Source organism: Lithobates pipiens, unplaced genomic scaffold (genome assembly GCF_037356315.1).
Source record: "Lithobates pipiens isolate NorthernLeopardFrog02 unplaced genomic scaffold, aLitPip1_a1.2 Scaffold_18, whole genome shotgun sequence".
NCBI lineage: Eukaryota > Metazoa > Chordata > Amphibia > Anura > Ranidae > Lithobates > Lithobates pipiens.
This window is the reverse complement of record NW_027507758.1, coordinates 377,255,665-377,270,731: the sequence shown is the minus strand read 5'-3', so window position 1 is coordinate 377,270,731 and position 15,067 is coordinate 377,255,665. Positions and strand designations below refer to the sequence as shown.

The 15,067-nt window shown below is 42.9% G+C and overlaps 1 protein-coding gene across 2 annotated transcripts in view; it reads left to right on the top strand.

Moving 5' to 3' along the window:
• The first annotated feature begins 559 nt into the window (after positions 1-559).
• Positions 560-15,067, top strand: part of EPHB3 (EPH receptor B3) — a 58,302-nt gene continuing 43,794 nt past the window's right edge. Inside the window, exon 1 of one of the 2 annotated variants that reach the window (XM_077487757.1) lies at positions 560-1,064. In XM_077487757.1, coding sequence (XP_077343883.1) covers positions 989-1,064 — 76 coding nt within the window. In that variant the 5' untranslated portion in view covers positions 560-988. The remainder of the gene's footprint in view (positions 1,065-15,067) is intronic. The other variant, XM_077487756.1, reaches the window with a different exon arrangement.

Below are 15,067 nucleotides of genomic sequence, written 5' to 3'. Positions count from 1 at the left end.
GGGGGGGGGGGGGGGTGATAAAAAGGTCATAAGTGTACGGTGTTGTATGATGGGTGTTTGTGCACGTTGGGGGCTTGTTTACCTCCCAGCCCTGTGTGAACTCCCCCTCCATACTGAAATCAAAGTGTCCTCTGTATTCATACAACGAAGCAATGCATGTCACCAGCACAGAGGGCGGAGCCCCGACTATCAGGAACTTTGTGGCACAAGTCGTAGTCAGAGGAAATGAAATGAGAACGATGATAGATCTCCTTTAATGATCCTCGCACACTTTTCATGATTCCTTTCCTATTTCCTGCACTCCCTCTTTTATTCCTTCCTCTGTGCTTTTCATTGGCTGTAGTGTCGCCTCTCAGCCGCCAGAGGCCGCTCGTCGCAATTGATACCCTGCCGTGATTGACATCCCATCCGCCGTATTGCCATGGCGACGAAAGAAGAAACCAATAAAAAGACAAGGGCGGGGCGCCGGCGCATCTCAGCCCGCCCAACTCAATTCATCTTTTCTCTGAGACACGCCCGCGCCGCTCAGTTCCCCACGTGTCCCGCGTCGATGTGGGTGAAGCCTCCGCTGGTAGCCGACTAGCAATAGGAGAGGGGGACTGCTGACAGGGCATGTAGGCGGAGCCCGCCCCGTGATTGACGCGCCCCCTCCCCCAGACTGAGCTGTGGCTGCAGTGCGGGATTCGCCAGTGTGAGGTCGGGAGTTACCCGAGTACACCCGCGGGGGGGGTCCACGAGACTGTAAACACCCGCGGGGGGCCGAAGTGGCACGAGTGTACCCCGGGGAACCTATAGTCTGCCGGATACACCCGCCGGGGGGGAGAGGACAAAGAGAGCCGTGCACACCCGCGGGCTACAGCCGGGCGGACACACCAGGGAGGACTTGTCTGGGAGCACATCGGATCTACACAGCGGCCAATAGGATCACCTACCGGAGTGTGCCGGGCTCCCCCTGGATGACAGGGTGATCGGAGGTTATAGCGGAGTGATGTGTGCGGGACACCCAGAAATGATCGGCCTCAGCATGGTGATGTGGCTGCTGGCGGGGGTCACAGGACTGGAAGGTGAGAGACATACGGGGCTCCTTGTGTACCGTCTATGTGTGTCTGTGCTCCGTACTACGTGATCTGCCTCCATAATACCGGGAGCACTATTACCGGGACTGCTACACCAACCGGAGCCTTCTCTGCCGGATTCTACACCGACAATTCCATGGGATCGCCCCCTTTCCATAAAGATGACCCCCCTTCTGTATCAATCCCACATCTTCAGTAGTGATCCCCTCTTCCATTGTGATCCCTCTCTTCTGGAAGGATCCCCTACCTTCTGTAGCAATCCCCCCTTCCATTGTGACCCCGTTCTAATGTAAATACCCCCCCCCCCCCACACTTTCACCTTCTGTAGCGATCTCCCCTCTTCTGTAATGATCCCCCCCCACCTTCTGTAGCGGTCCCCTCTTCCATTGTGATCCCTCTCTTCTGGAAGGACCCCCCACCTTCTGTAGCAATCCCCCCTTCCATTGTAACCCCCGTTCTCATGTAAATACCCCCCACTTTCACCTTCTGTAGCGATCTCCCCTCTTCTGTAATCCCCCACCTTCCGTAGCAATCCCCCCTTCCATTGTGACCCCCCCCTCCTCTTCTTTAAATACCCCCCACCTTCTGTAGCAATCCCCCTCTTTAATGATTCCCCATCTACCATAGCAATCCCCTCTTCAATTGTGATCCCCCACCTTCTGTAGCAATCCCCCTCTTCTGTAATTACCCCCCACCTTCTGTAGGCGACCCCCTCTTCCATTTTGATCCCCCTCCTTCTGTAGCGACCCCCCCACCTTCTGTAGCGAACCCCTCTTCTGTAATGATCCCACCCTCCTTCCCTACCGATCCTCTCTTCCATTATGATCCCCCTTCTGTAGTGATTTCCCCCTCTTCTGTAATGATCCCCCCCCCCCATATCAATTCCACACCTTCCATTGTGATTCCCCCTCTTCTGTAGCGATCGCCCTCCTTCTGTAGCCCCATGTTTCATTGTGATCCCACTCTTTTGTAATCGCCTCCTGTAGCGAACCCCTCTTCCATTGTGATCCCCCCTTTCCGTAACGATCCCCCTGCTTATGTAGTCAATCTATAAAACCACCACGTTCTCATTTTATAGCCCTTTCCTATTCAATAGGGTCACCTTTCATTCCATAGAGTCACCACCATTACCATAGACACATCACCCGCTTCTATAGAGTCACGACCATTCTGGACAGTCTTCCCCCATTTATAGATCCTTCCCACCATTCTATAGGGTTAGCAACATTCTAGAGTCACCACCATTCTGGACAGTCTACCCCAATTTATAGATCCTTCACACCATTCCATAGGGTCACCACCATTCTGGACAGTCTTCCCCAATTTATAGATCCTTCACACCATTCCATAGGGTTACCACTATTCTATAGTCACCATCTGTAGAGGTACCTACCTTCTATAGAGAGTTCCCTACTATGGTCACCTATAGTGTGACCTGACCACCATTCCAGAGTCACCCTTTCCAATACACTTGCCCCTATTCCATGGTCACCTCGTTCTATAGGATCTAGTGGCACCTGTGGCTGCTACCTGGGCAGAGTCTACTTTCCATGATATAGGTACACTGGGTGGGTGCTGAGTTGTGTTGTCACCTTTAATTTTCACTGGAGGTGGTCTCTGCTCTATCAGGCTACAAAGGATTTCTGTAGGTTCTTCTCTAGCCCGTTTATAATTAGGGGACCTAGGCCCCACTGGACTTCACAGAAGCTATTCAACTTATCACCATCATTTACTTTTATTTTTCCTTAATGCAGAGCTGCTCCACTCCCTTGTTTTATGGGGCCAGTCTGGTCTCCTATTACCTAGCCATTGTCAACCACAAAAATGTAGTCTGGGCAGATCAGCCTTGTAGCGTAATTACAAGTCTCAGTGCTATGACATGCTGGGATTTGTAGTTCCATCAACAGCTGAAGCAACAGGTTATCAAAAGCTGCCTTTTTTTTTTTTCTTGTTCTTTTAATTTGCACTTTGCTTGCAGGTATGAGTTCTTTTCCCCTGAAGTATGTCAATGATGTAGTGAGTGATGGATGGGGGACCCAGCAGAGGAAAGGGTTCTTCACCTTTGATCCTATTTGTGAGCGATGTGAGCAGTCCGCAGCTGCTCTTAAAATAACAGGGCTGTGTTAATGCAGTATAGTATCTGTAGATCTATGCTCGCTATTTCTGCCTTTGTTCATGTGTAACAGGAGCATACTGTGCATCCAGCTAAAGCTCTATCCCGATTTTTCTCTAGAAACTGCTGAAAATTTTACCCAGTTTTATTGACTGTTTTTTGGAGTTTTCTTGGGCAAGTACTTCTATTTTTAAAATAGAGGTGTTGTTTTCACAACAGAGGACTTCCCTGTGTGTGCCGTTTTAATAAAAACTTTCCATAATTGTTACATTAGTACCTTCTTCCCTATGTGATCCTGTAGTTAAATGCGTCTGATGATCTTGGGAACTGAAAAGGTTGGGTCCTCTTAAGTATGGGTTAACCTAGGTGTTTGGTTAGTGCTAATGGCCCAGACATGCTGTCTCTGTGCTTGACGTTTTTTTTCTTTGTAAGATTCCTATCAGGACATCTATTAGAAATAGGGCATACTTGGGGGAAACAAAATACTTCATTTTTTTTTTTTTCAATCTATTACACTTGCCAGTAATTTTGACTCTCGAATGTGTTTGAACAACACACACGTGAGTGTTTTCTAACAGCTTTTGAGCAGTGCCTGGGACACATTGAAGAGCCCTTGTTTAGATGATTGATAGGCGTTTTCGTTAAATGACAGGACTGTGTAGTATAGTAAGTTTGATTTCCTTTTACCTCCTTTACCTTTATGCCTTCATGATTGCTCTCCTGCCAAAAGCCTCCCTATCTCCCATCTTTTCATGCCTTTATCCTTCTTTGAATACATGATAAGACCAGGGTGTGGTAACATTTTAAGAAAACAGTTGGTGACTGTTTTCCAGTTTGCACACCTTCACGTTATAATCTTTTAAAAATGTGATTTCCAAGGTGAATTAGGCAAACGTTTGCCTAGGATGTTAGATTGTGTCATCTGATTCAGCACTTGGGAAAATAAACTCTTTGCATTTCCTTAATTACGCCTATTCTTTCAGGTTTATCTAGTGCAAACCGTATGTGTACTAATTGGTTGAACTGATTTGTGAATATTCATGATCTTCTATTTTCCCTTTCCTCTTGCATATGAATAATTTATAATCAAGGCGGTATGAATAAAGATCGTCATTTTTTTTTCTTTTCTTTTTTATTTGAAATGTTGTTACTATATATGATTTTGTGTAGTTATATTTCGAGGCGGTCTTCTCTTCGTCTAGCTTGTCTTGTATATTCACTCTTTGGGCACTGTCCCCCATTCCTGAAAATTTCCACTGTGATTTTCTCAGGTGCGCTATGTGATCATGTAACCTCACTTTCCTCCTGGTTGGCTGGGAGGGGTTCTTATCTATCGCTCTTTTTTCCGTAATCTTGCAAATCTCTTTGCCTTAGCTAGTTACGATGAGTCAGTTGGAATTGTATTACCTTAAACACAAAAAATGAGGCAAGTTTTTTGAAGCCATTTATGTATGTAGGATTTTACTATTTTTAACTTTGTGCAAGCATGAGCACATTTTTAATTATGGTGTATCGACCCTTTTTTTTTTTTTTTTTTTTTTTTTTTTTTTTTCTACAATTCAGTTTTCTGTTTTGTTTGAAGATGATAGACTTTACTGTAAAGTGTTTTGCTGAGTATTCTGCTTTTAGTCCTGTACTTGAGCTAGTTCTCGTGTTGAAAATTCAGAGTCTGAGCTGGTTTTATCATCTTACCATAAATGAGAAGTAGACCCTGCCTGCAGTCTGCCGATTGTATTTAGTAAAGTGGAATAATGATGATGTGCAAAGTCCTGGAACTTTTAGCAAACAATCAAATTTGACTTTTCCTGCAGGCAGAGAGTATTGAAAGTTTAACCCCCACTGGGTGCTATGTTAATGTAATTTACTTGTCGCTTATTGAATAACTGGTGGTATAGGAAGCTGTTCTGTAATCCATATCAATAATCCACACATAATAAATATTTGGGTTGAATTACTAAGATTCAAGCAAGCTCACTTTTTTTTTTCTTTTCTTTTTTTTTTTTTTTCTTGTAAGTCAACCCCATTGGCTTTGGATTGGAATGCTAGGCATTGAATGTCAGGTGTTCCATGACATAATGTTAGATTTAGCCAAACCCAATGGCAGGTTACTATGTATTCTTTACTAATGGCCCAGATTTGTCTGTCATGGATCACATGAAGGCTTTCTCATAATGGCAAAAACCAACTTTGCATGGAGATTCATTTTTTGTTTTTCTTGCTGGTTTGCTACATAAAGGCATGCCCATCAAGTTCAACCATGCTGAGGAAATGCAGTACAGTAATATTTTAGCTAAGATGAATTCTAAGAGGAAATTTTAAAATCTATATATAAATTATATTTTATTTTTATTTCCTTTTTTATAGAAGTTTTGACTAAATGCCATTAATGCTCTGTTCTCACTAGTGGAACTTTTCATGCAACTTGCAAAGTCGAATGACAAGTCAAAAACCATGCATTTCAATGGCCACCGTTCGAATTGCTGTGACTCCAAAAAGGTTCCTGCACTACTTTGATGCAATTCAAATGCCAAACATAGACTGTAAGAAGTTGCATTTAAGTCACAAGAAAGTTGCACTGGAAATTGTGTGACTTTGGAGTCACACTAGTGAGACTGGAGCCTTAAGGCCCTAGTCATAAAGATGGTAAGTTCCAACTCTGTACTAACTATGCTTCTTTTAGTTTTTGGAACTTGTGGATTTAAAAAAAAAAAAAATGTAAATGGGGTGAAATCTGTTAGGAAACTGAATATTGTGGTAACCCAGTAAAACCTATTTAAAAAAAAAAAAAAAAAAAAACAACTAATATCTTTAAGTTCACACACAAAGTGAAGTATAAAAATCAGCAAATTCTTGACTCAACCTCTATACAGATTGGGTAAACGGTGACTGCAGTAAGAGTCTCGAGACACCCATTAGGTCATAGATTGGTGGCTGAAAACAAATGTCTGTTGGTAGGCATCAGGTGTTTTTACAGGGTATAACTAAAATGGAAGCAAAGGGAGAATACTTGTTGGTTTAACATTAAACTTGTTGTCGGGCCTTTTTTTTTTTTTTCCGGGTCCTTGAGGCTTGAGTGTATTTTTTTTAAATTTTGTTTGTAGCTAATATAAAACTAATAACAAGGGAGGAAATAAACAATATATTTGTTTTTCAGGTGCTGCCATTAAATGGCATTAAACTCTAGTTTTCAAGTTTGTCCTACAGGTGCGCTTATATTAAGTCTTGCCTGCAGGTACCTTGAAAATGGTCTAAACTTGCTCCTTTTTAGTAGATCTTCTTATTGGCTCCAGCTGATGTCACTGATGCATGTGCCATCCACTCTACATTCAGGACACACCAAGCTGGCCACAGATGGATCTGTGGTTTGCCGAAAGAAAATCATTCAATTTCCCCATCAACACAGTCTGTGTTGATGGGGTAATCTCTCCCATTAAGGCTTTGTGTTTTCCCAGCGGGAGAAGCTGTCCCTGCTGGCAGAACAGTGATTAATGCTAGTGGCTATAATAGGCACTAGCAATAATCGCATGTAAAATCCAACAGGCTGGTTGTACTCAAATTAATCTCATCAGAGTACATCCAGCCTATCCGTACATGATTTGAACCATCTATGGCCAGCTTAAATGTGCCTTGATTGCAGAGCTCCATTCTGCAGTGGTGACTCCTGTGCACATGCATGGGACAGGTGCCATTGTGACCCAGCCATTCAAATGCCTAGAGAGTGTAAACTCCAAAGGAAGAGCAGGCAAAGATGGGAGCGGTGATAGCTCAGCACTGGAGGGCTTAGTTTGAAAGGTTAGTCTGTCATAATGATCTAGTATGTAGTGCATATTATGGTAAAAATCTAGCAGGCACATAAAAAAAAAAGTTTGCCGATAATCTAATACTCCTTTAAAGTCTGTTGGGGCCAAAAATGCTTGTAGCTCAAGAGACTTTCACTTTTTTTGAACTACAATCTTCAAGGGACACTAGGTGTCAACAGGTATAATTGAAAACCAGGGGAGTTACGCAATGCTCAGGTGTGAATGGGGCTGTAATGTATAACAAATAAGAGCTTTAACTTTAATTGTAAGCCACTTGTCATGGATGCTCACACATATGGAAAATTGGTGTATTGCCATCTAACAATGGCTCGGGTACTTGTTCTCTGGAGTCCAGTTGGATTCCAGTCATTCTGGCCAGCATCCCCAAACGTACAGTGTTATTACAGTGCTCTAAATGTGCTGTGTAATGTTGCCCTTTTGATTATATAAAAGAAACATAAACTGACATTTTGAAGGAATTGGTGTGACCTGATGGTATCAACTCTTTGAAGGTGCCTGCATGTGTAGGAGCTTTAGAAGTGCTCCAGACCTTTGTAGCTAGTGCTAGGTATTTGATGTAGATAAACCAAGATAGGTATGTTGTGTCTTTTGGGTCTCAGGTAAGCATATAAGAAGGTGTAAGGTTTTGCAGAGTCTTTGGAGATTGTCTGTTAGTGTCTGAGATGTTGTGTGGATTTTATTGTCTGTCTGTAGGGCGTTTGGTTGATTTTCACACAGATGGTGGGGACGCTGAGTGTCCCTAGTTGTTGGTTTTGTTGTGTGTTGGGATGTTGACTCATTCCGCTGGTGTTTCTGAGCTACATGTGCCTAGGGATGTTTTTACATTCCTGCGGTGTTGGTTTGCAGTTTCTGTTGGAGGAGGATACAGGGGGTTTGCCCGATTCGTTTGATGTTTGAGTAGATGCTGGCTGTTTTATCTGTTGGCTTAGTAGAAAGTAGATGCGACATTTGGTACCTTATTGTAGTAATGTAGTGTGTGGCGGTTTCTTAGACTTTGTTTTCATCATTAAGGCAGAGACTGTATAGCCTAGCTCCACTGTAAAGGAATTCTTGTGGCTTGCTCTTTATTTCATGTATATAGTCATCATGTGGTTGGTTTATATATTCTTTTCCACAAATGAAGGCATGCATACAGATTTAAAATTCATGCACACATTGATCTTGTAAGCTTTTAGCAGAATGGAGCACATTGGTCATGTTTATCCAAGTGCTGTGATCTCTTTTAGTTAGGAAAACAAAAGTTTGTTACAATGTTATCTGCTGAATTACTTCTAGGAGAACATGCTGAAGACCACATGTAGTGTCCTGGAATCTCCCTTATTCTGTGTATTACCGTGACAATCTTATTGACCCCTGTTTAAATTGATACTAAATGCCTTTTTTTTTTTTTTTTTTTTTGTGAAAAATCAGTTTGTAGGGAGGACTTAAAATGTTCTCACTCTAAAGTAAAGTAAAACAAAATTGGATTCTGTTAAAATGTTATGCAGCACAGTGCTTGTGCTGTCATTTGGCCCCCTGTATCACCTAAAATACCTGGTTGATTCTGCCCTCCCCTCTGTAAACTGATCAGTTTATCATGGCTGCTGAGCCCTGACGCTGTGGTCCGTTTATGCGTCCATCATCTGCAGCTCTCCTCTGTCCTTCCCTTCCCTGTCCTCTCCCCCCCCCCCCCCACCCCCGCCTGTCGGCTCATGACAGTGCCGCTCTGCTCTCCTCCCCGGCACTCATGTGACTGCTTGGCTCTCTCATCCCTGGATGACATCTCGGCTGTCTCTCCCCCCCCCCCCCCCCCCCCCCGATGTCAGCTCCCACTGTAGTTGTCAGACCGGGAGAGGAGAGAGCCGAGCAGTCGTGTGAGGTCCGAGAGGCGCTGTGAAATATAGAAATCTTTTTATAAAAAAAAAAAATACTGGGGCATATGCCATTAAACACAGGGGATTGTATTTTCATAAACAAGTGGCTTTACAGGCCACTGTGGCCACTTTCCTCTTGGAAATGCTTTACCCTTGATTATGTTTGAGCCTTGCCCCCTGCCCTGTCAAGTTCTAGGGTGGCTCCATTCCCTGCAGGATCATCTGGAGTCACTTTCTTTCATGCTCACAATAGCAGACTAGCACATGGCACACTCAACTTATCCTATTGTGAGATGTGGCTGTGAAACTACACGTCTTATACCAGCCTAAAGAAAGATGATTTCTGGTTGGTTGCTTGCACATCAGAAATCATCTAACATATGCACTGTGTGGCTAAACATGCCCAAATTGGTTAGCGCAACTACAATTTGAGGGTCCCATGAAAGGTCTCGGTGGAAGAATGTTTGTTTGTTTTTCTAGGCATCCAGTGGGGTTATCTAATTTTGCAACTTATAATTGCTATGAACACTTTTATAGCCCACCTATTATGGCATTTGTGGAGTGTACCTGTCAAAACCCTGCTGTGCATCGATGACCTAGGTAAAGGTCAAATCCATGCCAGAAATGTAATTTTTAGATTTGTGTGGTTGGCAATTTTGAATGACCTCTTGGCTTGTACTTTTAAGGACTTCAGTGGCAAGAGAGCCTACCCTAAATACTCAGTTCTGCTAACTTTTCGTGGCCCATTGCAAAGCAAAGTGATGGTGTCATTTGCCCCTGATGGATTCTCTATTGTAGATAATGAATATTATAAGTGGAGAATCCAGCTGTAAGAGAATGAGCTCTTCATGTGGCAACAAACTACTGGCTGGCTATAAGAAGATGCTTGATTCAGCCTGAACAACAGTGTGGGCCTTTGATATTAGCACTGGAAACAGTTTTAATGAAATAGTTGCACTTTTTTATGTATTGAATATAATCAAGACTAAAAAGTAACTTTAAGACGTTTTTGAATATCAATATTTCATATGAACAATTTCCAGCCAGCAAGTGGAGCTCTAGAATTTTCTGGGAACCATGGCTTACAAACTTGAGTTGCTCAAGCTTGAAATATATATATTTTAGGGCTGCGGAAATGAACAAATAATTCCTCGATCAAAAAAATGATTAATTGATCAAAATTCTTTTGATTTTGGGCAAAGCTGTGGCTGCAGCGCTCCGCTCCCTTCTCCACTATATGTCATATACAGTATGTGGGCATCTCCCGCTGTGTGTCTTCGAGCTGAGTGTGAAAACTTTGGTCACATTATGAGAAGTCCTGCCCTCCTCCTAGATAAGCTCATGTGATAGACAGTGTTCTGTCTATCATAGGAGATGATCTAGGAGGAGGGTGGGACTTTTCTCACAGCGCGGCCAAAGTTTTCACACTCAGCTCGAAGACACGCAGCGGGAGATGCCCACAGACTGTGTAATCCAGGCACTGACTATGGTGAGGCTGCCATTATGGGCACGGTGAGGCTGAGTTTATGATGTGTGACATCCTAACCATGCCCTGCTATGTCCTGCTTCGGTCGTTGCCATAACAACTGTGCTAAATCAGCTAAAAGTAGTTGGATCTATATGTGCGTTATAATTTAAATTAGTCGATTAAAAAACAAAATCGATTGGTCGAACACACAAATTTTAATCGGTAACAGCCTATTTATCTATATATATTGTACCCACAACCAAATTGGAAAGAGCAGTGATCTATCTTTCACCCCCTGTGTGTTCCTGCTCTGTACAGCATCATTAGAGAGTGACCGTATGAAAGGACACTGCTACTGCTGTGCTCTCTTGTTAGAAAAATATTGTTAATGCTCTCTTAATCCTTTTTGTCATGGGTGCACCCAGTATCAAATAATTTCTGATACAAATATTTTAAATACATTTGTAAGAGCCAAAACATATGTTTTTAAATCTTAACCAATGGAAAATGAGCATTGCTGTGTTCTCACAAGATCTCCAATTTTTCTGAGCTAAAGCCCTGGTTCACATTGGTGTGATTTGACATGCCAACTCGCATGTGAAATCGGCGGTAATTGCCGGCAATGGCACTGTCCTAATCAGTGCGAAGCTGCATTTGAGGCACCGCACCGATTTCATAAACTAGTTTCTATACTTTTTGGGATTTCGGGTGCTTTTTTTTTATTTCATTTATTTTTTTGACATCTGTGAAATCGCAACCAAAATTGGGACTGACATGCAGGAGTGAAATCATGCGAGTTCAGCTGAACTCGCACAGCTTCATTCCCACAGCTCAGTATGAACCTGGGCTAAAGGTTGATATTTGCGCACATAAGACCCCTTTCACGCTGGGCCACCTAGGGCATCAGTGATAAAGAAGCGATTTACCGTTTTTAGAAAAAGGGTTTAAATCCGCCCACAAAACCCCACCGGAGCGGCGTTTTGCTGGTGGTATTGCAGCGCTGCGCCATTGATTTCAATGGGAGAAGCGGTGCGTTCACCGCTCCAAAGGAACTGCTGGCAGTACTTTATGTGATGCCCTGCCAGCCCACCGCTCCAGTGTGAAAGCCTGATGGCTTTCACACTGGAGTGAATGGAGCCGCTATTTTTAGCGCTATAGCGCCTGAAAAACACCTGCAGTGTGAAAGGGGTCTAAGAGTTGATTAACTAAAACTGGAGAGTGCAAAATCTGGTGCAGCTCTGCATAGAAACCAATTGGCTTCCATTTTAATTTTTTTTCAAAGGTTAATTGAACAAGCTGAGGTTAGAAACTGGTTTCTGTGCACAGCTGTACCAGGCATGTTCAGGCTCTTCCAGGTTATTAAACTCTGGGGGTTACTTTAATTCTGGAGACCAGTTAAATATTGGCCATAGATGTCTTTGGCTGAATGAGAAATAATGAACAGATTCCTTCATCCAATTTGGCTGCAGCCGCTGATTGAGAAGTTTTCCTATATTCCTACTTGACAGAAATTGATTGACTTCTATAGAGTGGGGGGTTGCCACACATGATTTGAAATTTGTTCAGTCTCTGCTAAACCAGTCGAGTTTTGATGTGTGTGTGTGTGTGTTTGTTTTTGCATGCTAGTCTCTTATCGAAAATGAAGAGGTTACTCAGCTTACCAAAATTCTTGTACAACAGAATGCAACTTTGGAAGTGATGTAATGTGTTATATTGTAAGGCCCCTTTCACACTGGGGCAGGAGCGGCGTCAGTGGTAAAACAGCACTATGTTTAGCGCCGCTTTACCGTCTTCGCGGCGGTATTCAGCTGCTAGAGGGTCAGATTTACCCCCTGCTAGCGGCTTAGAAAGGGTTAAAACCACCTCAAAGCGCTGCTGGCGGTATAGCAGCGCTGCCCCATTGATTTCAATGGGCAGGAGCGGTGTATACACTGCTCCTTCACCGCTCCAAAGATGCTGCTAGCAGGACTTTTTTTTTTTTTTTTTTTTTATTTTTTTTTTTTTACCGTCATGCCACTGCTCCCTTGGGGCTTTCACACTGAAGACCCAGCAGCGGCTCTTTCAGGATGCTTTACAGACGCTATATTTAGTGCTGTAGCACCTGCAAAGCACCTCAGTGAAAGGGGTTGTAATGTACTCTTCCGTTTCTGAGCATGTGTAGTCTTGCTTTTCCTATTTATTTATATTTTTGCATGAAAACTACTTATTAAATGAAAATTGTACGATCTGGTATCGTACAAGAAAATTTTTCGTGTTTGACCCTTTGGATAATTTCAGATGAACTGTCGTGATCAGCTCTTGAAAGTTGTGTACTAACGATCAGAATATCGTATGATCGCTTCAAAAGTTATTTTTCAATCCGATTTTCTGATCACGTGAACTAGCCTTTAACTATACATATTTTTTGTTGGACCATGTGATGTTGGTTTGTGTGTTGCATTTTTAACTTTGTAGCCTTTAGTTGTCCTGAGTAGGGATGAGCTTCGTGTTCGAGTTGAACGGCTGTTCACCCGTTCGGCGTATTCCGAACGTTATGGGCCGTTCGCGCCAAATTCATGTGGCGCTCACGGCCCACAATGCACTGCGATGGTGCAGTGCATTGCTGGCTCATGATTGGCCAAGCATGCACTGTGACCCCGCATGCTTGGCCAATCACAGCGCCGGCAGCCAGGAGAGCCATGATTGGCCACAGGCAGGATGCCTGTGGCCAATCATAGCTCAGGCTGTGTAGTACACGCCCCACACTATATAAGGCCGCCAGCGCGGCGGCCTTGTGTAGTGTGTTGGCGTCTGTAGCAGTTAGTGGGTGTTCTGTGTACCTTCAACACAGTATACACCGATCGTTATCGGACGATTTTTCGTTCTTGCTCTTCTGTAGTGGTTGTCTGCATGCCCTGACTGCAGTATACACCGCTATATTCACCTATATATCTAGCGATATATCTATCTTTTATAATAGAGCTTGCAGTCAGTGTTAGGAGATTGTGCGTGCTGTCTGCGTGCTCTGAACCCAGTATACACCGCTATATCCACCTATATAGCTAACTATCTTGCTCGTTTTTAAATAGAGCTTGCAGTCAGTTGTAGGAGATTGAGCTACACTTTAAAAATGTACCAGTTGAAAATTACAAACAGATTCAACTTAACACAACAAATCTACACAGTCCCTGTCTTGTTTGCACCGCCTGTATACTGCTGTTCTGAGTATATAGGGCCTGGGGGCCACACGTATTTCCTTTTTTTTTAATATGGGTACGGTGTTCCCCTTAATATGCGTACAAGACCCAAAGGGGCTGGTAATGGGCAGGGAGGGCTACCCATGCCATTTTTCTCAATGATTTTCAACCATATTGCAGGAACCAGATATAACATTAAAACCGCAAGCAATTTTAAATGACGTTATTTCTGTTCTAAACACAGGAAACACGTGACACTTCACAGGAATACTACAGACACCCCCAGGCACGATATTTAAAGGAATATTTCTTTTTTTTTTCACTTTAATCGTCATTAAAATCGGTGCTCCCGCCAAAACGGCTGTTTTTTAAAACTTTTTTTTGCATTGACCTATGTCCCCTGGGGCAGGAGCCAGGTCCCCAAACCCTTTTTAGGACAGTATCTTGCATATTAGCCGTTAAAATTAGCACTTTTAATTTCGAACGTTCGAGTCCCATAGACTTCAATGGGGTTTTAACGTTCGTACGAATTTGGGATCCGTTCAAAAGTTATGGTGCGAACCGAACCGGGGAGTGTTCGGCTCATCCCTAGTCCTGAGCACATATCTCCTGGTTTGATGTAGTTTGTGTCTGGACATGTGAAGTTCATTGTGCATGTCTAGACTCTCGGTTCTGTATGTTTGCATATAGGGGCAACAAGTACTGGCTAACTTTTTTTTATTTATTTTTTTTTAAATGTTTGCTGGATTAGTCTACGGAGTGTTGTATGCTACTCACACCCTTTTCCTCCCTTCTGGTTTGGGCAGTTTGAGGTTTACCTCACTGGAATTTGTGAATAATCTGTTTTCTCAAGTATAGAGTCCTAGGAGGAGCATCGGGTCAAATATGTGTTTGTTTACATACTCGTGTGTTTTTCTTTCTTTTTTGTCCATTATGTGGCTTGTCTTCTTTCTCACCACTACATTCTATGACCTGTTCTTTGTGTTAGCTTTTTTTTTTTTTCTCCATATGGAATGTTGAATTTATTTTTCCTCATTTTTTATTATTTTTCTGTACGGAGTTTTCTCTTCAGTGTGTGCATCTCCCATTTACCCCCGTTGGTTGGGGTGCAGTCAGCTAGGTACTTTTGTGCTTGACAAATTTGGAGAACTAAAACACTTGAAATGTTTTTAAGCAGTTTACCAGGTTTTCTCTCTGGTCTCTCAGCATGCTAATTAGATGCATTATGCGATTTGAGCTGTAGACCTGCTCATTTGGATAGATAATCAAGTGTTTCTCTGTAGCGCAAGGATGCTATAATAATCACTCTGAATGTTTTAATTAAAGAATACAACAGTAAAAGTTTACTGTGATGGCAGAGATGGAGAAAAGTAGGTTCAGTCTAGCTACTTGATAATGCCATTAAAGTCTGGCACTGTCTTGAATTTCACCTAAAGTTTCTGTGTAAGCAGCACAAGGCTGGACAGATTAAAGCTGGAACTAAACTGTATGAGCACCACAAACTAGAAATGCTATTGACTTTTTATTATTCAAGACAAACTCATCCATCCATCTGTTCAC